Consider the following 26337-nt stretch of genomic DNA (forward strand, 5'->3'; position numbering starts at 1 on the left):
CCCATGGCCGGCAGCGAATCCAGTGAGAGTGCGTACACCGCCCACGGAAGAGGGGCCATGCACATGGCTGACAGCGGATCCAGCGAGAGTGCAAGCACCCCGCCATGGAAGGGGTTCATGCACATGGCCAGCAACGCACCAGCGAGAGAACAACCACAGACAGAGGGAGTGTATGCATGCCGCCTGAGGGAAGGAGGCGTGCCCAAGGCCGGCAGCGAATCCAATGAGAGTGCAGCATACCACCTATGGAAGGGGGTCATGCCTATGGCCAGCCGCGAATCCAGTGAAAGTGCAGCGTTCCGCCTATGGAAGCGTGTCGTGCACCTGGCCAGCACCGCAGCCGGTGACAGTGCAGATTTCCGCCTAATAAAATGGGGACATGCACATGATCGGCAACAAATCCAGTGAGAGTATAGCGTTCCGCCAATGGAAGGGGGTCATGCACATGGTCGACCGCGAATCCAGCGAGAGTGCTGCGTTCTGCCAATGGAAGGGGGACGTGCACATGGCCAGTACCGTATCCGGTGAGGGTGCAGTATTCCGCCTATGGAAGTTGGTCACGCACACGGCCGGCAGCGAATCCAGTGAGAGTGCAGCGTTCCGCCTATGGAAGGGGGACGTGCACATGGCCAGCACCGTATCCGGTGAAACTGCAGCAATCCGCCTAAGAAGGTCATACACAGGGCCAGCCCGCAGGCAGGGAGAGTGCAGTATCCCGCCTCCATACCTGGAGAGGGAGACGAATGCTGCCTACAGAACTGACCGCATGCACTTGGCCCGCGCTGCATCCCGGGAGAGGGCAAGAAACCGCCTAAAAGGGGAAATGCACCTGGCAGCGACGCAGGCTGGGAGCGCGAAACCATGCCGCCTATGGAAGGGGGGCATGCAGACAGGCAGCACTACTGCGATGAGGCTGCAGCGTCCTGCGCAGCCCACAAGAATCTGTTAGACATCTGCTTATTCATTATTATTTCATATTTTTATTTCTATTATTTCTATTATTATTATTTTTTTTTTTTTTTTTTTTTTTTAAAAACAGCCTCTCTGAGGCTAAAGGGGAACCACCATATAGGGGCACAGATTCTCTTGATGGAAGAAAAAAAGGGGGTGGCCAACCATACAGGCCCATTGGGAGCCGGCCTGCACCCAAAGGGTTGACAGGGAGCCGGCCTGGGGGCCGGCGCTGCGATCCACTGGGGGCGTAGGAAGCGCCAGGCGGGAAGAATTCGCGCCGGGAGAAGTACCCGCCCCCTCCAACAAAGGCCAGAATTTCACGGCCTAGTAGGCCGTAAAGCCGGGGGCCTAAATTTGTGCGGCGCCCGGCCGACCGGGGCCGCATAGTATCATATACCGCCGGGACTGAGGCGGAGCGGCGCATTAAACCGGCCGCGGGAGCCCACCCCGCAGGCCGGAAGAGTCAGGGGCCCAAATGGAGTGCCGGAATTGCGGCCCCGCAGGCCCGATGGCGGCCCAGCAGGTCATTGCGGCGCCCGGCCACACCGGAATGTCCATGCCGGCTGGAGGCGAGGTCTGTCAGGAGCGGGCCCCAGGCCCTGAGCAACGCTCCAGTAAGGAGATGGGGGGACCCTGAGATCGGGTGCCCGCGTAGTATTCTATACCGGCGGGACATCAAAAGATAAAGGGGGACAGCAGCTGCATGTCCTATGGGGGCCAGGAAGGGGGGGGGGGGGGGGGAAGCAGGGAGCAGATTGACGCCCTGCGGCACCCCAGGGGCCAGCCTAGATCCAGCAGTGGAAGGGATTCAAACTCATGACCTCTACCATCAGAGGCAAGGCATTTACCCTCACAGCTATGAAGCTGTTCAGAGGCACAGTATGGGGGTCAGGCCCGCAGGAAACCGGGTGGTGGTGGTAGGGGGGGGGACGTAGGGCTGGAGAAGCCACTCTCTTACCACAGCCATCTTCACCCTCGGTCCATTCCAGCAGGGTCGCCCCTTCAGCTACTGGCACCGTAGTGGCAGGACGCTGGAAGAGGGGCTTGGCGTGTGGGCGACCCTTGCGCTGGCGGGATACAGGGGAGCTGGGCTGCCCTGGTCCACCTTGCCTTCTGTGGGGGAGGCAGCAGTGCGGGTGACCGGCACTGGCGCAGCTCAACCCCGGGAGAACAGAGAGGTCTAGTGCGTCTCTGTTGTCCCTGATGATCTGGAACAAAAAGAAAAGAAAAAGTAAAAATAAAAATTTTAAACAAGGAGAAAACAGCCCTGCAGTAGCAGGGAGTGTCTTGCCTCCTTGGACACTAAGCAAAAAACTGGCAGCCTCTCTCTCCAGGCTGAGGGTATAGCTGTGGAGGAGGGGCTTAACAGCTTTCACTTAGTGTCACGCCTCCTATGGAGATGAGCTATACCAAGGTCTTCTGTGTCCCCCAAGGAAACTGGGCGAGAAATATGATTTTTTTGCTTCAAAAATTGAATCATTGTGTAAAAGGAGATTTTTTGTGAAACTCACCTGTTAAATCTTTTTTTCGACTTTTCCATTGGGGGACACAGAGCATGGGTATAGCTTAGAGGTATTAATAGGAGGGACACTATGCAAATACTATGCGATCAGCTGAGCGGATCCATCGCGCCACAAAGACCTCAGAGGCCGCCAGACCCCTACGAGGTCCCTCGGGAATTAAAAAAGGGAATCTGAACGGCTGATAGAAGCGGTAGCCGTGAGATACACTTTCAAGGCCGGGACGGATCCATCGCGCCACAAAGACCTCAGAGGCTGCCAGACTCCGAGGTTCCTCGGGAATTACAAAAAGGGCGCATTCCTTGGGGTTTGCCGGAGAAGGGCAAAAGGGGGGCAAGACAGGATCCTCGTTAAGGTGGAAGGAGAGACCACCTTGGGCAAAAAAAGAGGGAACCGGACAGAGCAGAGCACAACCTTATCCTGGTGGTGGTGGGGGGGGGGACAGAAAAGGCTCCTGGCAGGAAAGAGCGGCCAGCTCCGACACCCATCCGTTGGAAGTTATGACCACAAGGAAGACCACTTTCCAGGTGAGGAAAGTCAGGACACCTCAAAGGGGGCCGTCTGCAGGGTGCGCAGTACCAAACTGAGAACCCAAGGAGGCAAAAGGGGAACCGAATGTGCCACCCACTGAAGAAAAGTGTGCATAAGAGGAGGGGGAAGGGGAAAGAGTCATCCCAAGAGGACGACGATTGAGTCATCTGAGGAAGGATGCTGTCGCTCACGCTGCCTCTTAGTAGCTGGGCGTCCTTCGTGGAAACCACTGCGAGATCTCAAGCCCGGACTGAGATGGAGTGGTTGGCGCCACAGGATTTCAAACTGCCATTGTTCCAAACAGGACATGTGGCTCGTCCGAGCCGGAGAATTCCGAACGCGCCTGGGAGGGAGGGTCGGGGGGGGGGGGGGGGGGGAAGAGAAGTCTTCTGTGGCGGGATGCTGCCTCTTAGTAGTCAGTGGCGCCACAGGATTAAAGGACACAGCTGCCTTGGCGCCTAAGGCCAAATTAACAGCCGCGCAGGATATGGCAGATGTCCAACAGGCTCTGCAGAGGGGAGGGGGAGCGGATCGGTGAGGGAAGGAGGAGAAGGATGATCCTGACAAAAAAAAAAAAAAAAAGTTTACATGCTGCAACTGCACCAGGCAGGGGACAGCTCACCACCATGCCCATCGCAGACAGGGGGCGCTGTTAGAGTCAGGCTTAAGTCAAGTCAGCCTCAGGCCTCCACCAGTCATCACCTCCCCATCACAGACAGGGGACGCTGTCCGCACCGGTCAGCCTCCTGCCGCCACACACTGCAGTACTTCAGGCCTCCCCCAGGAGGCAGACATCCCAGTCCACATGGACATCATAAGGTCAAAAGCCTCTCTGCCTCGCTTAACAGGTCCCACCATTCAGGTAATAGCATGGACATCCACCAGATGCAGGGAGCAGCTCTGAGTTTCACAGGAAGCATGAGAAAAATAACAAAGCAGAGCGAAGTGCGAGGCTCCGCCCCCAGACACGGCATAGAGGTTCGAAAAAGTGCGCGCGCGCTCCTAATGAAAAAATAGCGTCCGGCGCCAGAACGGCGTGGTGGGGGTATATAAATGTGTCCCCGGCCTCCGGTGGATGACGGCAGCGCCAGTTGAGATCTGCCGAGGGAAGACTCCGCCCCAACAACAGGGCTGGAGCTGCAGGAACCGACGCAGCAGTGCCAGCGGCCCTTTAGAATAAACTGATGGCTCTCGCTGGTCGGGAGCCGACAGGTACCTGAGGCTAACCGAGAGAGGGATCCCAGCAGGAGTAAGGGCCTTCTCTAATCCAGTACAGTGCCTCCAAATGCCCTGACACATCCATCACCCCACAGTCAGCCCATCCATTCCCTCATCAGAAAGATCAGCCAGCCGCCGCCAAATCCCATAGGGAGGGAGGAGGGAGGGGTAGCATACTTATCTGCTCCTGCAGTCTTCTCCCTCCGTCCTGTACCAGCAGGGCTCACCTCTTCAGACATCTGTCTCACCTGAGATCAGTGCTCTGGATGGAGGGCAGCAGCAGGTGATGCCGGATGCCGGAGCTAACAGGTCAAGCCTGAATCCACTTGCCTTCTTGGGGGGGGGGGGGGGGGGATCATGGAAGCAGCCAGGTAGCGTCCAAAAGACGGCAGCGGGCACTCCATGAGGGACCAGGAAGGCGCCGTGCCGACCTGTGTCCCCATCTAGAAGAAAATAACAAAGAGGAGACGAATCAACAAGTGTCATCCTCCTTCACCAGACACTAAGCAAAGACTGAGCTTCTCCTGGTGGAGTCGGGGGTATAGCCCGAGGAGTAGGAGCTCATTTGTATTTGCATAGTGTCCCTCCTACTAATACCTCTAAGCTATACCAATGGTCTGTGTCCCCCAATGGAAAAAAAGGACGAGAAAACTTACATAAATAAAAAGTATACATATTAGCCATCGCCGCGTCCGTGACAACCTGGTCTATAAAAATACCACGCGATCTAAGGCTACTTTCACACCTGCGTTCAGGTGTCCGCTCGTGAGCTCCGTTTGAAGGGGCTCACAAGCGGCCCTGAACGCAGCCGTCTGGCCTTAATGCATTCTCAGTGGAGGCGGATCCACTGAGAATGCATCCGCCTGCCAGCGCTCAGCCTCCGCTCCGTGAGCGGATCTGTTCCGACTTACAATGTAAGTCAATGGGGACGGATCCGCTTGAAGATGACACCATATGGCTCAATCTTCAAGCGGATCCGTCCCCCATTGACTTCCAATGTAAAGTCTGAACGGATCCGCTCAGGCTACTTTCACACTTAGAAAAATTTTCTAAGTTATAATGCAGACGGATCTGTTCTGAACGGAGCCACCGTCTGCATTAATATGAGCGGATCCGTTCAGAACGGATCCGATCGAACGCTAGTGTGAAAGTAGCCTAACCTGTCAGATGAATGTTGTAAATAACAAAAAATAAAAATGGTGCAAAAACAGCTATTTGTTATCTTGCCTCACTAAAAGTGTAATATAGAGCAACAAAAAAAAAAATAAAAAAAAATATATACATATGTACCCTAAACTAGTACCCAAAAACTTCCACCCTATCCCGTAGTTTCTAAAATGGGGTCACTTTTTTGGAGATTCTACCCTAGGGGTGCATCAAGGTGGCTTCAAATGGGACATGGTGCCAAAATAAAAATAAAAAACCCAGTCCAGCAAAATCTGCCTTGGCATTCCTTTCTTTCTGCGCCCTGCCGTGTGCCTGTACAGCAGTTTACGGCCACATATGGGGTGTTTCTGTAAACTACAGAATCAGGGCCATAAATATTGAGTTTTGTTTGGTTGTTAATCCTTGCTTTGTTAGTGGAAAAAAATGGAAAATTTGCCCAAAAATATGAAATTCTAAAATTTCATCATCTTTATTTGCCAATAACACCTAAAGGGTTAACAATGTTTGTAAAATCAGTTTTGAATACCTTGAGGGGTGTAGTTTATTAGATAGGATCACTTTTATGGAGTTTCTACTCTAGGGTTGCATCAGGGGGGCTTCAAATGGGACATTGTGTCAAAAAAAATAAAAAAAATTAACAGTCCAGCAAATTCTCCCTTCCAAAAACCGTATGGCATTCCTTTCCTTCTGCGCCCTGCTGTGTACCCGTACAGTAGTTTACGACCACATATGGGGCGTTTCTGAAAACGACAGAATCAGGGCCATAAATATTGTTTTCTTTGGCTGTTAACCCTTGCTGTGTAAAAAAATATATTAAAATGGAAAATCTGCCAAAAGTGACCTTTTTAAATTGTTAACCCTTTAGGTGTTCCACAAGAATTAATGGAAAATAGAGAGACAAAGTTTGTAAAATCAGTTTTGAATACCTTGAGGGGTGTAGTTTCTAGAATGGGGTCATTTTGGGTGGTTTCTATTATGTAAGCCTCGCAAAGTGACTTCAGACCTGAACTGGTCCCTAAAAATTGGGTTTTTGAAAATTTCAAGATTTGCTTCTAAGCTATTTTTTTTTATACATTTTTGCTAAATATATAATTTTTTTTATAAATAATGTTTGTTTTGTTTTTTACTTCATTTTACCAGTGTCATGAAGTACAATACGTCACGAAAAAACTCTCAGAATAGCCTGGATAAGTCAAAGCGTTTTAAAGTTACCACCACTTAAAGTGACACTGGTCAGATTTGCAAAAAATGGCCTGGTCCTTAAGGTGAAATAAGGCTGTGTCCTTAAGGAGTTAAAAGTTCGGAAACAGAGGGTGGCAAAGGGTGACTTGAGATCAGAGAAGCTAAAATCTGATCTTCTTTCAGTAATGAACAGTGGAGGGAAGCCCAATTTAGAATCACCACAAGGAGACATAAACCTTTGATCTATCCTATAGAAATGTACTGGAACATTACCTGAGACACTGCCCAAAGTGTGAACAACCAAAGGCGGATTTGCTTCATGGATTATGGAGTTGCCCAAAATTGAGGACATACTGGGGACAGGTGTGCGACTATTTCAAAACTGTGGAACATTGAGGTTAGAGATACTCCTCAACAATGTATTTTTCAATATATACCCGGGGATCAAGAAACTGATTCAACAAATAGTGGCAACTGAGGGTCCCCATATTCTTTTGTCGGCAGCTAAAGAGTACTTTGAGGAAATGGTTACAATCTCAATTACCCACCTTAGAAGAGGTTATAGGGATGTAAATGTAAACTAGACACTGAAAAGGCATAAGAACGCCCTGGCAACAGTGAAGTGGAGACTATTTATTGAGGAAGCTCTCAACTCATGAAATTCAGAAAGTGATAGATCTTTTTGTTGGAACTACTAGGTTTATAAAAGAACTAGCCAAAAGCTTGGGAAAATTGGACATATAACCCATGGGTCCGGAGACCCCACAGTGAAAAGGGATGGGATTTAAATCAAGAAAAGGGGTCAGGATATATGGTTTTATAGTTAAAACAGTGGTTATGATGATGGAATGTCTTCTGAAAAAACTTTGGTGGATGATATAATTTGTATGACTTATAAAATTTATACTATTTATGTGCCGTTTTATACTGTGTGCATCCAGATCCAAAGTAAAATAAAAAATTAATAAAACCTGAACCCAGATAAACAGCAAAGGCAAGATGGTTTTCTAATTGTACAGGTCCTTCTCAAAAAATTAGCATATTGTGATAAAGTTCATTATTTTCTGTAATGTACTGATAAACACTAGACTTTCATATATTTTAGATTCATTACACACCAACTGAAGTAGTTCAAGCCTTTTATTGTTTTAATATTGATGATTTTGGCATACAGCTCATGAAAACCCAAATTTCCCATCTCAAAAAATTAGCATATCATGAAAAGGTTCTCTAAACGAGCTATTAACCTAATCATCTGAATCAACTAATTAACTCTAAACACCTGCAAAAGATTCCTGAGGCTTTTAAAAACTCCCAGCCTGGTTCATTACTCCAAACCGCAATCATGGGTAAGACTGCCGACCTGACTGCTGTCCAGAAGGCCATCATTGACACCCTCAAGCAAGAGGGTAAGACACAGAAAGAAATTTCTGAACGAATAGGCTGTTCCCAGAGTGCTGTATCAAGGCACCTCAGTGGGAAGTCTGTGGGAAGGAAAAAGTGTGGCAGAAAACGCTGCACAACGAGAAGAGGTGACCGGACCCTGAGGAAGATTGTGGAGAAGGACCGATTCCAGACCTTGGGGGACCTGCGGAAGTGGACTGAGTCTGGACTGAGCCACCGTGTACAGGCGTGTGCAGGAAATGGGCTACAGGTGCCGCATTCCCCAGGTCAAGCCACTTTTGAACCAGAAACAGCGGCAGAAGCGCCCGACCTGGGCTACAGAGAAGCAGCACTGGACTGTTGCTCAGTGGTCCAAAGTACTTTTTTCGGATGAAAGCAAATTTTGCATGTCATTCGGAAATCAAGGTGCCGGAGTCTGGAGGAAGACTGGGGAGAGGGAAATGCCAAAATGCCTGAAGTCCAGTGTCAAGTACCCACAGTCAGTGATGGTCTGGGGTGCCATGTCAGCTGCTGGTGTTGGTCCACTATGTTTTATCAAGGGAAGGGTCAATGCAGCTAGCTATCAGGAGATTTTGGAGCACTTCATGCTTCCATCTGCTGAAAAGCTTTATGGAGATGAAGATTTCATTTTTCAGCACGACCTGGCATCTGCTCACAGTGCCAAAACCACTGGTAAATGGTTTACTGACCATGGTATTACTGGGCTCAATTGGCCTGCCAACTCTCCTGACCTGAACCCCATAGAGAATCTGTGGGATATTGGGAAGAGAAAGTTGAGAGACGCAAGACCCAACACTCTGGATGAGCTTAAGGCCGCTATCGAAGCATCCTGGGCCTCCATAACACCTCAGCAGTGCCACAGGCTGATTGCCTCCATGCCACGCCGCATTGAAGCAGTCATTTCTGCAAAAGGATTCACCACCAAGTATTGAGTGCATAACTGAACATAATTATTTGAAGGTTGACTTTTTTGTATTAAAAGCACTTTTCTTTTATTGGTCGGATGAAATATGCTAATTTGAGATAGGAAATTTGGGTTTTCATGAGCTGTATGCCAAAATCATCAATATTAAAACAATAAAAGGCTTGAACTACTTCAGTTGGTGTGTAATGAATCTAAAATATATGAAAGTCTAATGTTTATCAGTACATTACAGAAAATAATGAACTTTATCACAATATGCTAATTTTTTGAGAAGGACCTGTATATTGCCAAGGTACAACCCACCTTATGACATAGGCCAGCACTACAATGAGATTACATTATTTTAGTAATCCCTTCAAGTGTTTTGCCCATAATGGTTTTTAAATCCACAATCTTTATGTATTGCTCCCATTTAGAACTATTTTTTCAGTAACTATCACAGATGTTCACATAAATCGATTAAATGTGCTTTTATCAGTTTTAAAGGTGATACAAACCTTGACAGTTATAACGCCTTTACGACCAACTTTTTTCATTGCATCTGAGATAATTTTGCCAATTTCTTGATCTCCATTAGCAGATATTGTGGCAACCTGCATATTAAAAACAAGCAATTGTGAGGAGAGGAAATAATGAGGTTAGACATAACATTCTGATGCCCACAGCCAAGCAACTTTAAAGGCAACTTTTTTGGCAGGACAAGTTATAGTTTGTACTGACACCACTTGGTACATATATTTATCTAGTAAGGCATAGTTCACAAGTCAGTGTTTAGGCGAGTGATTTTTTACCACAGATTGATTGTTAGCCAAAACCAGGAGTAGAGCATAACGCGATACCATATGTTCTGCTTGATTATTCGCCTACTTCCCTTGATTTGCGTCATTTTAACGCCAAAGGCTCTAAAATGCGACATTTTACCACCCCCTGCCAGAGCACACTTGAGACTTTTGAAACATATTTGCAACATTTTTACTGGTAAATTGCAACTTTTGTCTCATACTCGAGGCAGTTTTGATATTGTTGAATGTAAATTTACTGACAAAACCTTGTTTGTTTTTATCTAATATAAATTAGCTAAACGCATTTAGTTTTAATAGTTACATATCACCATTTTTTACGCTATGAATGCGACTGATTACACAAACCAGCAGATAAACTGCCTTAATTGTCTGCAACAATGAGCCATTTCTGCCAAGAGGATGATAAATGAGGTGTAATATGCGCCAATTCGATAACGCCGCCTACTATGACATTTATAACTAATTTCTGCCGTGATGCATTCTTTATGGTGAAAATATTGGAGAAAACAGTTGATACATTTGGCACAAATCTAACCACCATTCTATTTGGTGCATTTTACATCATAATTCTGGTGCAACATGCTTAGTAAAAATCCCCCACTAAGTTGTTTGTTCCTTTAAAACAGGGATGCTCAACCTGCTGCCCTCCAGCTGTTTTAAAACTACAACTCCCACCATGATCTGCTGTAGGCTGTTCAGGGACGCTGGGAGTTGTAGTTTTGCAACAGCTGGAGGTCCAGGTTGGGCATGCCTGCTTTAAAAGACTTAAAACACTGATCAGCTGTTCTACAATAAACGTGGAACAATGCCAGGGAACCACAACTGGGTTCTAACCAACACTGCTGCAACTGTAGCCGGACAACAATACTGGGTGGGTGCTGTGTCCCCCAATGAAGAGCGAGAAAGAGATTTTACTGCTAAGTTATACAAAAACCTCCTTTTCTCGCCCATATTCATTGGGGGACACAGGAACCGTGAGACGTCCAAAAGCAGTCCACAGGGAGGGAAAAAAACCACAGACCCATGGAAGCAAGTGTCCCTGCAGGCATCCTAAGAAACTGCCGCCTGCAAGACAGTGTTGCCAAGCAGCATCCGATGCACAAGTATGCACCTGGTAGAATTTGTGAATGTGTGCAAAGAGGACAGCTAGCCGCCTTGCGCAGCTGTGCGACTGAAGTGTGATGAAGCACCCACCTCTCTGGTGGAGTGAGCCGTGATACCTAAGGGCGGAACACTGTTCCAGGCACTGTATGTTTCGGCCCTTTGCAGACCGAATCCAACGTGTAATTGCCACTTTGGAGGGCGCCAATCCCTTTTCAAAGACCCTCCGGATGACACAAAAGGGGTTCTGTAAGCCAAAAGGGACTGGAGGCTGCCAAATAATAATCAGAGCCCTGATAACGATGATGAACTCCCTTCCCTAAAGTGGGAAGGAGGGACAGTGAAGGAAGGACAATTTCTTCATTGATATGGAAGTCAGAGACCACCTTCGGTAGAAGAAGGAATGGACCAGATATAAGGACAAGAGGTACCGCGGCAACGGTCCTCAAGCCCGATTGTATCGTCGACTACAGTCGGTATATGGGGGGGGGGGGGGGGGGGGGGGGAGTTGAGATCTCTGAATAAGTCCTCAAGCCATATAATGCCATGCGCAATAACCGGGCAGGGTACAAAAAAGTTGCGGTCTATTTGGTACAGGTTGCCTCGTACAACTCTTGTGCTGTTCAGGAGCGCTGGCAACAAAGGGACATTCCTTCAATTCTATGAGGCAGTCCTCAAGGCCCTGATCTTTTCTGACCGGGATAGAGCAGGCCGGAGTACCTTGGGAACTGGAGGCGCCCGGATTGTCCCTGGCCAACACTTTCCAGGTGTGGCCCCCATACTGGAAAGAACGAACGTACCCCATAAAAGTGCAGAGCCTGTCACAGGAGGGGGATATGGAAGGATACCACTACTCAGTGTGACACGTGCCCCGATCATCCAGGCCTCTAAATTATTGGTTGCTTCAAGGAGTACCACACTTCCATGGAGTACTAAATTTATATCCCAATTTAGCCACTTGACAATCGGATAAAAAATAAAATCCGCGATTTTTCCACGCGAGTGCAAAACAATGTAATGCGTTTTGCACTCGCGTGACAAAAATCGCGCATGTTTGGTACCTGAACTTCACAGAAGTTGAGGCTTGGGATCGGTGTTCTGTAGATTGTATTATTTTCCCTTATAACATGGTTATAAAGGGAAAATACATTCTGAATACAGGAGGGGTTAAAAATAAAATTTAACTTAGTCCACTTGATCGCGCAGCCCGGCATCTCCTTCTGTCTCCTTTGCTGAACAGGACCTGTGGTGAGCACTCATTACAGGAACAGGACCTGTGATAACGTCACTCCGGTCATCACATGATCCATCACCATGGTGATGATCATGTGGTAACCGGAGTGACGTCACCACAGGTCCTGTTCAGTAAATGAGACAGGAGATGCCGGCCTGCACGATCAAGTGAACTAAGTTAAATTTTATTTTATTTTTTAACCCCTCCAGCGCTAATTTACTATGCATTCTGTATTCAGAATGCTATTATTTTCCCTTATAACCATATTATAATGGAAAATAATAATGACTGGGTCTCCATCCCGATAGTCTCCTAACCACCGTGCGTGAAAAATCGCACCGCATCCGCACTTGCGATTTTCAAGCAACCCGTTCACTTCTATGGGGCCTGCATTGCGTAAAAAACGCAGAATATAGAGCATGCTGCCTTTTTCACGCAACACACAAGTGATGCGTGAAAATCACCACTCATGTGAACACCCCCATAGAAATGAATGGGTCGGTATTCAGTGCGGGTGCAATGCGTTCAACGCACGCATCGCATCTGCACGGAATACTCGTCTGTGTGAAAGGGGCCTAAAACAAAAATAAAAATAAATTTGTAAAATAAAAAAAAAAAACACATTAGGTATCGCCACGTCCGTAAGAATCGGCCCTATAAAAATACCCCATGACCTAACCCCTCAGATGAACACTTACACAGTGCCAAAAAAGCTGTTTTTTGGCAAATGTTTTATTTTAATCTGTTATTTTTCCAATAACAAAGCAAGGTATAACACCAAAAATGAAAGACTAGCAAAAATCGCAAAAAATGTGAACTTTATTATGGTCTCAAAAGACTATAATAAAGTTTACATTTTTTGCCATTTGTGCTAGTCTCTTTCTTCTTTGGCGTTATACTTAGTGTGCAAGCTTAGCACTGGTACTCACATCTGAGTCATTTACCATTGGCGTATAACAAAGCAAGGGTTAACAGCCAAACAAAACTTTATATTTATTACCCCGATTCTGCAGTTTACAGAAACACCCCAATATGTGGTTGTAAACTGCTGTATGACCAAACAGCAAGGCGCAGAAGGAAAGGAATGCCGTATGGTTTCTGAAAGGCAGATTTTGATGGCTTTTTTTGGCACCATGTCCCATTTGAATCCTCCCCTGATGCACCCCTAGAGTAGAAACTCCATAAAAGCGACCCCATCTAAGAAACTACACCCCCTCAAGGTATTTAAAACTGATTTTACAAACTTTATTAACCCTTAAGGTGTCCCTCAACAGTTTATGGCAAATGGAGATGAAATTTCATTATTTCTATTTTTGGCAACCCTGCCTCACAAAAATGTAATATAGAGCAACCAATAATCATCTATACGCTACAAATAGTCCCAACAAAACTGCCACCTTATGCTGTAGTTTCCAAAATGGGGTCACTTTTTGGGAGTTTCTACTCTAGGGGTGCATCAGGGGGGGCTTCAAATGGGAGATGGTGCAAATAAACCAGTCCAGCAAAATCTGCCTTCCAAAAACCACACATTTCCCTCTACGCCCTACCGTGTGCCTGTACAGTAGTTTACGGCCACATGGGGGGGGGGGGGGGGGAAAGGGATTAAAATGGAAAATCTGCCCCCCCCCAAAATCTAAATTCTGAAATGTTATCTTAATTTGCCTTTATCTCTTGTGGAACACCTAAAGGGTTAACAACGTTTGTAAAAATCCGTTTTGAATACCTTGAGGGGTGCATTTTCTAGAATGGGGTCATTTTTAGGTGGTTTCTATTACGCAAGCCTCTCAAAGCGACTTCAGACTTGAACTGGTCCCTAAAAATAGGTTTTTTTTTGAAAATTTCTAAAAAAAAATTCAAGATTTGCCTCAAGACTTCTAAGCCTTGTAACGTCCCCAAAAACTAAAATGTCATGCCACAAATTATCCAAACATGAAGTACACATATGGGGAATGTAAAGCAATAACTATTTTTGGAGGTATTCCTATGTATTATGGAAGTAGAGAAAATGAAACTTGGAAATTTGCAATTTTTTTCCACATTTTTGGTAAATTTTGTATTTTTTTTATAACTAAAAAGGAATTTTTTTTACTTCGTTTTACCAGTGTCATGAAGTGACAAAAAAAAAAAAAGTCTCAGAATGGCCTCGATAAATCAAAGTGGTTTAAAGTTAGCACCACTTAAAAGTGACACTGGTCAGAATAGCAAAGAAAATGGCCTAGTCCTTAACCGCCTCAGGACCGCTAACTTGTGACAAAAAACAAAAAAGTTCTATGAACTTACTATGCCCATCAGCGAATACCATAGGGTGTCTACTTTCCAAAATGGGGTCATTTGTGGGGTTTTTCTATTGTCTGGGCATTGTAGAACTTCAGGAAACATGACAGGTGCTCAGAAAGTCAGAGCCGCTTCAAAAAGCGGAAATTCACATTTTTGTACCATAGTTTGTAAACGCTATAACTTTTACCCAAACCATTTTATTTACCCAAACTTTTTTTTTTTTTTTTTTTTTTTTTTTATCAAAGACACGTAGAACAATAAATTTAGAGAAAAATTTATATATAGATGTCGTTTTTAAAAAAAAAAAAATTTACAACTGAAAGTGAAAAGTCATTTTTTTGCAATTTCGTTAAATTTCGATTAAGAACAAAAAAAAAAAAAAAAAAGTCAGCGGCAATGAAATACCACCAAATGAAAGCTTTATTAGCAAGAAGAAAAGGAGGTAAAATTAATTTGGGTGGTAAGTTGCATGACCGAGCAATAAAACGGTTAAAGTAGTGTAGTGCAGAATTGTAAAAAGTGTCCTGGTCATTAAGGGCGTTTAAGCTAGAGGGGCTGAAGTGGTTAAAGGTGAAATATGGCTGTGTCCTTAAGGAGTTAAATAATCTCTTAACCCATGGATGTTAGGCAATAGGTAAATAAAAAAAAAAAGGTAGAAACTTGTACTTTAACAGTGCCAGGTCTTATGTTCTTATTGAGACCCCTTTTAATTTTATTTTTTACAAAACTAATATTTTAGACATAGGAAGAGAACTCAAAGGGATCTACTGGGTTTTTAGAGAAGTTTAAGAATGTATTCCATATTCTGGAGGTAAATGATAGAGGTTACTTTTTCCTACATGATAATAGGGTAGATACAACTTCCTTAGACTGACCCCTGCGTTCTACGATTTCCCTTTCATATACCAGGCTGTTAGATGGTTTCTCACTTTCGGATAGAAGACAGGACCCTGAAACAGATCCTGCCTGTCCGGAAGAATTCAGGGATCTGTTGGAGATAGCTTTCTAAACCAGGTAAACAATGTACTCCTTGGCCAGAGGAGGGCGATCAAAATGATTCTCGTGTGTTCCTGCCTCAGCTTCTGTAACACTCTTGGAAGAGGTTTAGAGGAGGAAATGCATACAGAAGCCGATTCGGCCTCTGAAGGAAGGAGTCTATTCCTGTCGGAGAATCTTCCGGATTTAGGCAAAAACCGGAATTAGACTTACCGGTAATTCAGTTTCCATGAAATCACCATGACGGCCACAAGGAGATTGACCCATGACCTCTGTGGGGGCAGGAAACAGAAGAGGTTAAATTGCCCCCTCCCACCACCACACCTCAGTGTTCCAAAGATATCAAGTGCCAGAAGTGTCCTAGTATTTCCCAGTATTACACCATACCAGAAAAATACCGGTGAAAACTAAATTTCAACAAAAGAATGGGAGGGAATGTATGGGCCGTCATGGTGATTTCATGGAAACTGAATTACCGGTAAGTCTAATTCCGGTTTTCCCATATCATCACCATGACGGCCACAAGGAGAGTTATAAAATTATTTTTTATGGGTGGGGGCAACCGCCGGGAGAACCTTCTGACCAAAGGAGAGGCCAGAGGTTCCAGACAAGTCCAAACGGTAATGTTTCACAAATGTGTGAATACTAGACCAGGAGGCGGCCCTGCATATATCATCCGGGGAGGCCCCTGCTCTTTCAGCGAAGGTAGTAGATACAGCTCTGGTAGAGTGGGCTCTAATATTGGAAGGAGGATCCAGATTCTGGTTCTTATAACATAAGGTAATAGTGTCCTTAATCCATCTTGCAATGGAGGATTTTGAGGCCCTGGATCCCTTATTCCTTCCAGCAAATTGGACAAGCAGACTGTCAGACTTCCTGAAGTCCCTAGTGACTTCCAAGTATCTAATAACTGCACGCCTAACGTCAAGGAAATGGAATTGCTCTTCTTCCTGATCCTTGGGATTGTTGAAGAAGGATGGGAGTAGGATCTCCTGGCCTCTGTTGCGGTCTGAGGCCACCTTTGGCAGGAAACCTGGGTCTAGTTTAAGCACAATCTTATCCTCAGTGATGGTAAGGTATGGTTCCCTAATGGAGAGAGCCTGAATCTCTCCCAGTCTCTTGGCAGAGGTAATCGCTATAAGAAAGGCAGTCTTGAATGAAAGCAACTTGATTGAACAATCCTCCAACGGCTCAAATGGGGAACACATAAGATTGTTAAGAACTAAATTTAAGTCCCAGGTTGGGCTGCGGGACCTAAGTGTGGGTCTCAGTCTACGTGCAGCTCTAATGAATCGTTTGATCCATCTATGGTCTGCCAGGTCGGAATCAAAGAAGGCGCTCAAAGCCGAAACTTGAACCTTTAAAGTGGATGGAGAAAGGCCCATGTCCAGGCCCCTTTGTAGAAATTCCAGAATTTTCTGGATACTGGGCCCCACAGAATTTGGATTTTCCTCGCCTGACCATGAACAGAATCTCTTCCAGATCTTCAGGTATATCGCTGAAGTGACCTTTTTCCTAGAACATCTCAGGGTGGCTATAACCTGGTCTGACAGGCCCTGAGACCTTAAGAGGGAGACCTCAGGATCCAAGCCGTGAGCTTCAGGAACTCCGGATGAGGATGTAGCAAAGGACCCTGGTATAGGATGTCCCCCCTGAGTGGGAGTCTCACTGGTTCGTCTATTGCTAGCTTTAATAGAGGGGTGAACCAACTCCTCTTGGGCCAGAACGGAGCGATCAGTATCACCGTGGTTCTCCCCTCCTGAATTTTCTGAATGACCCTCGGGATGAGCGGCAATGGAGGGAATGCGTACCCTAGATCCCAGCACCATTTTAGGGAGAAGGCGTCTACTCTCCAGGGATGGTCCCCAGCATTTAGGGAGCAGAATGTTTGCACCTTCGTATTTCTCCTTGATGCAAACAGGTCTATTGTAGGAAGCCCCCATCTTCGGGTTAGCATATTGAAAACCTCTGGGTTCAGTGCCCACTCTGTGTGATCTATTACCTGTCTGCTCAAAAAGTCCGCTTCTAGATTCAGGGATTCCCTTCAGGTGCATTGCTGAGATGGACTTTAGTTCCTTTTCTGCAAAGGAGAAGATCTCCTCTGAGATACTCTGGAGTCTCCTTGATAGAGTACCCCCCTGGTGTTTTAGGTAGGAGGTCCGATAGGACCTTCACGTGCTGATTTCGTATTAATTGCTTGGCGGCTAGAAGGGCTTCTCTTACTGCATACAGCTCCCTGAAATTTGAAGACTGAGCAGATATTAGACGCTTCCACGTTCCTTGGAAATAGGCTCTGTCGATTTTTGCTCCCCAACCGGATTGGCTGGCGTCCGTGAAGACGGTAATCGACGGTGATCTGATCCAAGGGACTCCCTGGGACAGATTCTTCTCCTTCGTCCACCATGAGAGGGACTTCTTTACTAATCCTGGGATTGGGAGCTTGGAGTCCAGAGAACCCTTTTTGTTCCAGTGGGACAAAAGCCAGGTCTGAATCACACGGCAGTGAGCCTGTGCCCACTCGACCGAGGGTATACAGGAGGTTAGGAGGCCGATTAGGCTCATTGCTTCCCTCACTGAGCATTTTTTCCCCCGTTGGAAGTGTCTCACCTTGTTTATCAGGGACTGGACTTTGCTCTGTGGAAGAAAGGTTGACTGGGTTACAGAGTCTAGAGTAACTCCCAGAAATCTCACCTTCTGGGATGGAACCAACATTGACTTGGGTTCGTTCACTATCCAACCTAGTTGAGATAGGCGGGACAGAAATACTTCCAGGTCCGACAGCAGGAGATCTTTTGAGTCCGCTATGACTAGGAAATCGTCCAGATATGGCACTATATTTAATCCCTCCTGTCTGAGAGGGGCTATCATCTCTACCACAAGCTTGGTGAAGAGCCTTGGAGCGGCTGAAATCCCAAAGGGCAGTGCTATAAACTGGAAATGACGAATCCGATTGGAAGGGTCTAGGACAGCAAACCTTAGAAACCTCTGGTGATCTGGGTGAATGGGGACGTGCAGATAGGCATCTTTCAGGTCGATCGAGCACATAAATGCCCCTAGCTTTATCAACGGCACTAAGGATCTGAGAGACTCCATCTTGAACTTCCTGTAAAGAATAAACTTGTTCAGTTGTTTTAAGTTTATGATGGTCCGGAAGTCTCCTTCCTTTTTCCTTACTAAGAATAGGGTTGAATAGTACCCCTGACCCCTCTGAGATGCGGGGACCGGGATTACAGCACCCTTCTTCACCAAGTCCTGGACTCCTTGAAAGATATTTAGGTTGGAGAGTCTGGTAGGCAACCTCGTGATGACGAATCTTGCAGGAGGGAGAGAGGTGAACTCGATCCTGTAACCTTGCTGAATGATGTCCAGGGCCCAGGGATTTCTTGATGTTAATGACCATGGACCCAGGAAATCCTTCAGTCTCCCCCCTACAACGGCGTCATTGTTTGTCCTCAGATTTGGACTGGGGCTTCAGAAGGAAGCCCCTTCCTCTACCCCCTTTGGGATAAGACCAGCGGCCTGACTTGCCTTTCCCTCTAACAGATTTATTCTGTCCGCCGTAGGACCGAAAGGACTGATTCTTCCTAAAGGACCTTTCCTCTGGGAATCCCTTTTTCTTGTCGGCTGCCTTCTCAAGTATCTCGTCTAGGACCGGCCCGAATACATATTCTCCTGAAAAGGGGATGGATATCAGTTTTAGCTTAGAGATTCTGTCGCCCGACCAGGACTTCATCCACAAAGTCCGACGAGCCGCATTGGACAACCCTGCCTCCCTAGCACAGAATCTGATAGACTCAGCAGATGCATCTGCCAGGAAGCCTGTAGCTGATTTGAGTAGCGGTATGGACTGCAGGATCTCTTCCCTGGAGGTCTTCCTGCTTAGGTGGTTCTCAAGTTCCCCTAACCACAGGTACATAGACCTGGCTACCGATGTTGCCGCAATGTTGGTCTTGATGTTAAACATGGAGGCCTCCCAGGCTTTCCTTAAAAGGGCATCTGCTTTTCGCTCCATGGTGTCCTTCAATTGGGCAGCATCTTCAAACGGCAGGGCAGTTTTTTTGTTAACCTTAGCCACCTGCACGTCAACTTTAGGGGTCCCGTCGAACAGTTTAGACTGAGAGGGGTCGAATAATAATCGATTTTTAAACTCTTTGGAAATCCCCAATCGTTTCTCAGGTTCTGACCATTCCTCCAGAATAATTTGTCTAATGTGTTCGTTTATGGGGAAGACCCGGGATTTTTTCACCTTGAGTCCCCCAAACATTTCGTCCTGAATAGAAACGGACCTAGGGGTCTCTTCAATCCCCATTGTTGCTCTGACTGCTTTTAACAAGTCATTCATCTCCTCCGAGGAAAAATAAAACTTCCTATTATTTTCATATACCTCCCCTTCAGAGAGAGATGGATCATCCTCCCACTGCGTGGAGGTAGAAGCTTTATCGCCTGCGTCCTCGGATCCTGAAGAAAAAATCCTGGAACGCGGACGCTTGCGAGAAGGCTCGTCCTGGGGATCAGACTGAGCAACTCTAGCGGCCCGAATTTCTTCCTGAACCACCGATCTGATATTTTCCATAAGGGACGACTGTTCCTCCTGGATTACATCAGAAATACATGCTTTACAAAGCTTCTTTCCATAATCGTCAGGCAATTTCCTTGCACAAGAGATGCAGCGAGGAGGTTTTTTAAGCTTTTTTTGCGCCTCTTTAGCCTGAAACAGATATGGAAATAGCGGTATCAGAAAATAAGGCTTTGGCAAGAAAGAATATCGTGCCATAAGACAAGCGGATCCCCAGAGGGATACTTACAGGAGGCAGAGGGGGAGCATCCAGCTCCATAACAGTTTGTACCTCAGGACCTGACATTCTGTAAGGTAAAAATGCAGCTGCAGTACTCACAGACCTCAGATCAGCGTCCTTATGGCAGCTCCCGCCTTTTATTCAAACTGCTCTGCTCCTGCGCTTTACTTCCGGGTTGCGGCGAACCCGGAAGTGACGTCACCGACGTCGGCGTGCGCACACGCCGGCCGCTACCAGCCCGACCCACAGGGGAGGAGGAGGAGGAGGAGGAGGAGGAGGAGGAGGAGAATTGCGGCCCGGGAGCAGGCTCCAGACCAGCCAGAGCGAGTCCTCCCGATACCCCCCAGCCCAGCATGAGCACGCGGCCGCCGGCGGACTGGGGGAGCTCCGATGAGCCTCAGGTAACCAGGAGGCCCCTGGAGGCAACGAAAAAATAATAAAGCAGAAATCCTATCTTCATCTCCCTGCCGCCGCAGGGAGACTCTTCTCTGACCCTGGCCACAGTGGGGACAGGAACACTGAGGTGTGGTGGTGGGAGGGGGCAATTTAACCTCTTCTCCGTTTCCTGCCCCCACAGAGGTCATGGGTCAATCTCCTTGTGGCCGTCATGGTGATGATATGGGAAAGTTGCATTTTGTGCTTTGCTTGGTTGCAAAGAGGTCTACTTGAGGATGGCCCCAGAGCGGAATTATCTGGCTGAAGACTTCTTGGTTTAAACACCATTCTCCGTGGACTAGAAGGTTTCTGCTCGATAATCTGCCACCTTGCTTTCTGTTCCCTTTAAGTGTACTGCTTTGATAAAAGTAACATGAGAAATAATCAGCCAAGGACATAAGATTTTTTGATCTGGGCCCTCCTTGCCTGTTTAGGTAGGATACCACCGTGGCGTTGTCAGAGAAGATCTTTAGTCCCTTTCCTTGTATTATGGGTAGGAATTCTCTAAAGGCAAATAGAACCGCTCTGAGCTCTCATATTCTGGGAGTCCTGACTCTCCATCGAGCTCCATACCCCCTGTCGACACAAATATTAGTTTTCACAAAGTTTGCTGCTGCACTGCTTTTAGATCTTTGTTTCAGTTGTTTTTGTGATGTAGTGAAATACAATTACACGCACTTCATACGTTTCAAAGGCTTTTATCGACAATTACATGATATTTATGCAAAGTCAGTATTTGCAGTGTTGGCCCTTCTTTTTCAGGACCTCTGCAATTCGACTGTGCATGATCTCAATCAACCTATGGGCCAATTCCTGACTGATAGCAACCCATTCTTTCATAATCACTTCTTGGAGTTTTTCAGAATTAGTGGGTTTGTGTTTGTCCACCCGCCTCTTGAGGATTGACCACAAGTTCTCAATGGGAAGAGTTTCCAGGCCATGGACCCAAAATGTCAACGTTTTGGTCCCCAAGCCACTTAGTTATCACTTTTGCCTTAGGGCACGGTGCTCCATCGTGCTGGAAAATGCATTGTTCTTCAGCAAACTGTCGGAGTGTTGGAAGAAGTTGCTGTTGGAGGGTGTTTTGGTACCATTCTTTATTCATGGCTGTGTTTTTGGGCAAAATTGTGAGTGAGCCTACTCCCTTGGATGAGAAGCAACCTCACACATGAATGGTCTCAGGATGCTTTACTGTTGCCATGACACAGGACTGATGGTAGTGCTCAGCTTTTCTTCTCTGGACAAGCCTTTTTCCTGATGCCCCAAACAATCGGAAAGAGGCTTCAAATCAGAGAATATGACTTTGCCCCAGTCCTCAGCAGTCCATTCACCATATTTTCTGCAGAAGATCAATCTGTCCCTGATGTTTTTTGGGAGAGAAGTGGCTTCTTTGCTGCCCTTCTTGACACCAGGCCATGTTTCAAAAGTCATCGCCTCACTGTGCGTCACACCTGCCTGCTGCCATTCCTGAGCAAGCTCTGCACTGGTGGCACTCCGATCCCTCAGCTGAATCCTCTTTAGGAGACGATCCTGGCGCTTGCTGGACTTTCTTGGACGCCCTGAAGCCTTCTTAGCAAGAAGGTGCAATCTTAGTAGCCACAATATCCTTGCCTGTGAAGCCATTCTTATGCAACGCAATGATGACTGCACACATTTCTTTGCAGGTCACCATGGTTAACAATGGAAGAACAATGATTTCAAGCATCACCCTCCTTTTAACAGGTCAAGTCTGCCCTTTTAACCCAATCAGCCTGACAATGATCTCCAGCTTGTGCTCGTCAACATTCTCACCTGAGTTAACAAGACGATTACCGAAATGATCTCATCAGGTCCTTTAAAGAATCTCTTAATCCATGGATGTTAGGCAACAGGCAAATCAAAAAAAAGGCAGAAACTTGAACTTTAAGAGTGCTTAAGGGGTTAATGACAGCAATAAAAATGCAGTGGAAAGTTTTTTATGGGATAAAGTTAATTTTCATGGCAAAGAAGGACTATGCAATTCATCTGATCACCCTTCATAACATTCTGGAGTATATGCAAATTGCCATTATAAAAACTTAAGCAGCAACTTTTCCAATTTCCTATATTTATGTAATTCTCAAAACTTTTGGCCACGACTGTAGGTCTCCACAAGAAAAAGTCCTATCCATAGGACAGGAAACAGGAACTGGTGGTATAGGGGCAGAATCCCTCCTTAACAGCTCTCCACGAAAGTTCCCGTTTCCTGTACTGGATGGAGGAGGTCTCTCAAAGATGCTGTCATGGCCGTAAGGGCAAACACCCAATTCTGGATCACAAAACATGGGTGACAAAAAGCCCTAACATGACCGGGGATGGGTCTGCAGGCTGGCACACAGTCCAATTCCCCCGGTCCCAACAGCCTGACACCATGGGTGAACGTGTAGTATAAGCAAATTCTGTCTGCCAAACTCAACCTCAATGCGAATGCAGCTACACTTATAGGTCCCACTAAACCACTAAATTCCAGGGGAAAGAAGGAGCACCAGAAGCGACATTCCAGCTGGAGATCTCACACCCCATGAGCTGTAACTTGTTCCGTGGCACCATCTATCAGCCACAGCCCTTCTGTCTTGAACAAGGGAATCAAAACACACTAGGTGAGAATAAAAGGGAATCTGTCAACCCAATTTGGGCTATTATCTACAATAATACATATTACAAATCACTTTAAAAAAATAAAATCCTACTTTCCCTGCTGTTAGCGATCAAAGCTGCACTGAAATACACACAGTCCAGACTGCTGTACCAACATAATGCAAAGGACCCATGTACATGCACAGCAGTCCTGACAATGTATTTCAAAGCAGCTCTGAATGCCGATAGTGGGGGAACAGGGGAAAAAAAAAAAAAAAAAAAAAAAAAAAGGGATCTGGACTCCCTATATGCATTACTGTATATCAGGGGTGCACAACCCAGAGCCAAGGTTTGTGGCCCCCATCCTGCTGGGCAGAAACACAGCTCAACATGCTATCAGCTGTGTTTCTGCCGGGAGCACCACACATTTGCAGGATTACAGCTCCTGCTCTGTAGCATAATATATAATATATATATAATATATATAATATATATATATATATATATATATAATATACATATATATAATATATACAATATACATATATATAATATATATACATATATATAATATATACATATATATAATATATATATACATATATATAATATATATATACATATATATAATATATATACATATATATAATATATACATACATACATACATACATACTTCTCAATTCATCTAACAAAAACAATTGAAATCTCTCTCGCATTGCGGAGATGACAAAAGGATGGCAGTATAATTTCCTGTGAACAGTGGAGTCTAGACACCACCATGAGTGTGAAGGCTGGATCATGTTTCAGGATGACTATCATCTCTAAACTCTGTATAAAGCTGAGAACATGACAAGGCCTGTAACTCCCCTACTATTCTAGCCAAAGTGATGGTCACTTAAACAAATTGATCCCAACAGAGGCACTTCAACACCATATTAAGATCCCATGTGGGCACCCTAGGAGGTAGAGTAATCTGAAATCTGGAAAAAGCCTTAATAAAAAATAAATATAAATATATATATATATATATATATATATATATATATATATATATATATATATATATATATATATATATATATATATATATATATATATATATACACACATATACATACACACACACACACATACAAAGGTTCATCATAAACTCACTGCTGACATCTGTACCTTTAAAGTAGAGCGAGACCCTTATCTGAACCCATTGCAAAAATTCAAAAACTTGGAATTTTACCATTAACTGTACCAGAACATTTTAGAAAGGTGTTCCAGACTCTAAGGTAGATTGCTTTAGTAGCTGGTTTTCCACTCTAACAGTGTAGACACTACATTTGAAGACAAGACTCTACTTTCTAGTATTGACCTTGTAGTATCCATGCCAAGAGGTGTAAATGTTCTGATGCCTGAAGATTTACCAGGCCCTGAAACAGATCTGGGCCACAAAGGACCTACTAGAATGACCTTCGTGGCTTATGGCTTCTCTTTAGGTATACCTAAACAGTTCCTTTTCTACCAATAGGAAAATCTGTTCTGAAATTTCCAGAAGAAAATGTTTAGATGTGGTATTCTGACAGAAACGTGACACTCACCTTTCACGATCTGGAGTGCCGATATCACTTATTGCCTAGTAGTTCTTTCGCACTGGAGCCAAGTTATTTTTCCTTCCACTTGAAAAAAAATTCAAAATCTTTTCTTTTTTGTCACCATATTCTGACCCCTATAACTTTCGCAGTTATGTGTATAGAGCTCTTTTTGAGGGGGTTATTCAATCTTTTCATGGATACTTTTATCATTTTTAATTCATTTTCTTGTGCGAGGAGAAGCAAGAACACTGAATTTGCCATTTTGATGGGTTATATATTTCTATATTTTAGTAACGGCGCTTTTGCATACGGCGATGGCAATGTTTATGCATTTTTATTTTGAGAACTATAACAAGCAATCAGATCACTTTGCTAATAGACATCAATGAATTATCCACAACATGCACTTTTTGTGCAGCAAATCAGTGCATTTCACACTTTGCAATGCAGTATGTTGAAATCTGCAGCCAAATTCAGGATTCAGTCAAATTTGCATCTGAAATTACCTGACACGTGAATTTAGTCTTAGGGCTCATGCTCACGACCATTGCCCCACTTGAATGGGTCCCCAAATACGGAGATGCGGAACGGAAGCACTAGGCGGTGCTTCCGTGGGGTTCCATTCTGCAAAAAAGTAGTGCATGCAGTACTTTTTTGCAGTGCTGACAGACAGATGCTGATCCCATTCAAGGTAATGGGTCGGTGATCCGTATGCGGCTGGCCTGTGGTCATGCCTGCACAAATTGGGGTCCGCAGCACGGGCAATTACCGCTTACGCTCATGGGCATGAGCAATTACAGTCATACATAACATGCTCAAGCAAAACAAATAGTGGCCCACCATAAGTATTTTACAGACAAATATTCATAGCAAGATACTTACTTGAGCAATCTCTTCAGGAGTTGTAACTGGTTTTGATAGTTTTTTCAACTCTTTGATGACTGTATCAACTGCCATCATCACACCTGCAGAAAACACAATCTATTCAGTCAAAGAACCTTTAGGCCTCTTGCCCATGACCGTATGCCCTCCAAGAGATATGGTCTGTGAGCAGGTCATATGTCCTGGAGCGGCATTGATCACGCAGAGCCATTGTCCCGACGTCCACAGCATCATTGTAATCTATGATGCTGTGTGCTCCCGAACAATGCTGCTCAGGGACACATGGCCCGCTCACAAACCGCATATCTCAGAGGTGACCTCTGTGCTATATTTAGGTTGTGATATAAACAGAGTAAGGCTACATTCACGCGACCGTGGTGCAGACAGCAAACTGCGGGCATCTGCCATGTGAACTCCACATCGCGGTGCAGACCCATTGCCTTCTAAACCATAACAGAACTCCTAGGCAAGATTGTGATAGTCCTGTTGACAAAGCCTACACAAAGTGACTTACAGGGGATAATAGCCATTAGATAGGTGGTGGCCCAATTTATAAGACTCAAACCAATCATGAGAATAGGGGCTCTGCACACTGCTGCTCCCCATAAACAGAAATTGAGCGACAGTGTGTATGCTTGAACTGCCAATCCAATCATTTCTGGGGCACGGGTCCCTCCTTCTCTTAATCAATTGGTGTCCCAGCCATTAGAGTGAAACTATCAGATCTGAGT

General features: G+C 45.5%; 1 protein-coding gene across 3 annotated transcripts in view; it reads right to left on the reverse strand.

The window, feature by feature from the left end:
• The window catches only part of HSPD1 (heat shock protein family D (Hsp60) member 1), a 158883-nt gene that overhangs the window by 109461 nt on the left and 23085 nt on the right, over window positions 1-26337 (reverse strand). For all 3 annotated transcript variants that reach the window (XM_044304966.1, XM_044304967.1, XM_044304965.1), the window contains exons 4-5: window positions 25607-25689; window positions 9399-9494 (exon numbers count right to left, since the gene is read on the reverse strand). In XM_044304966.1, the coding sequence (XP_044160901.1) occupies window positions 9399-9494; window positions 25607-25689 (179 nt within the window). The remainder of the gene's footprint in view (window positions 1-9398; window positions 9495-25606; window positions 25690-26337) is intronic.

This window comes from Bufo gargarizans, chromosome 8, assembly GCF_014858855.1.
Source record: "Bufo gargarizans isolate SCDJY-AF-19 chromosome 8, ASM1485885v1, whole genome shotgun sequence".
NCBI classification, from domain to species: Eukaryota; Metazoa; Chordata; class Amphibia; order Anura; family Bufonidae; genus Bufo; species Bufo gargarizans.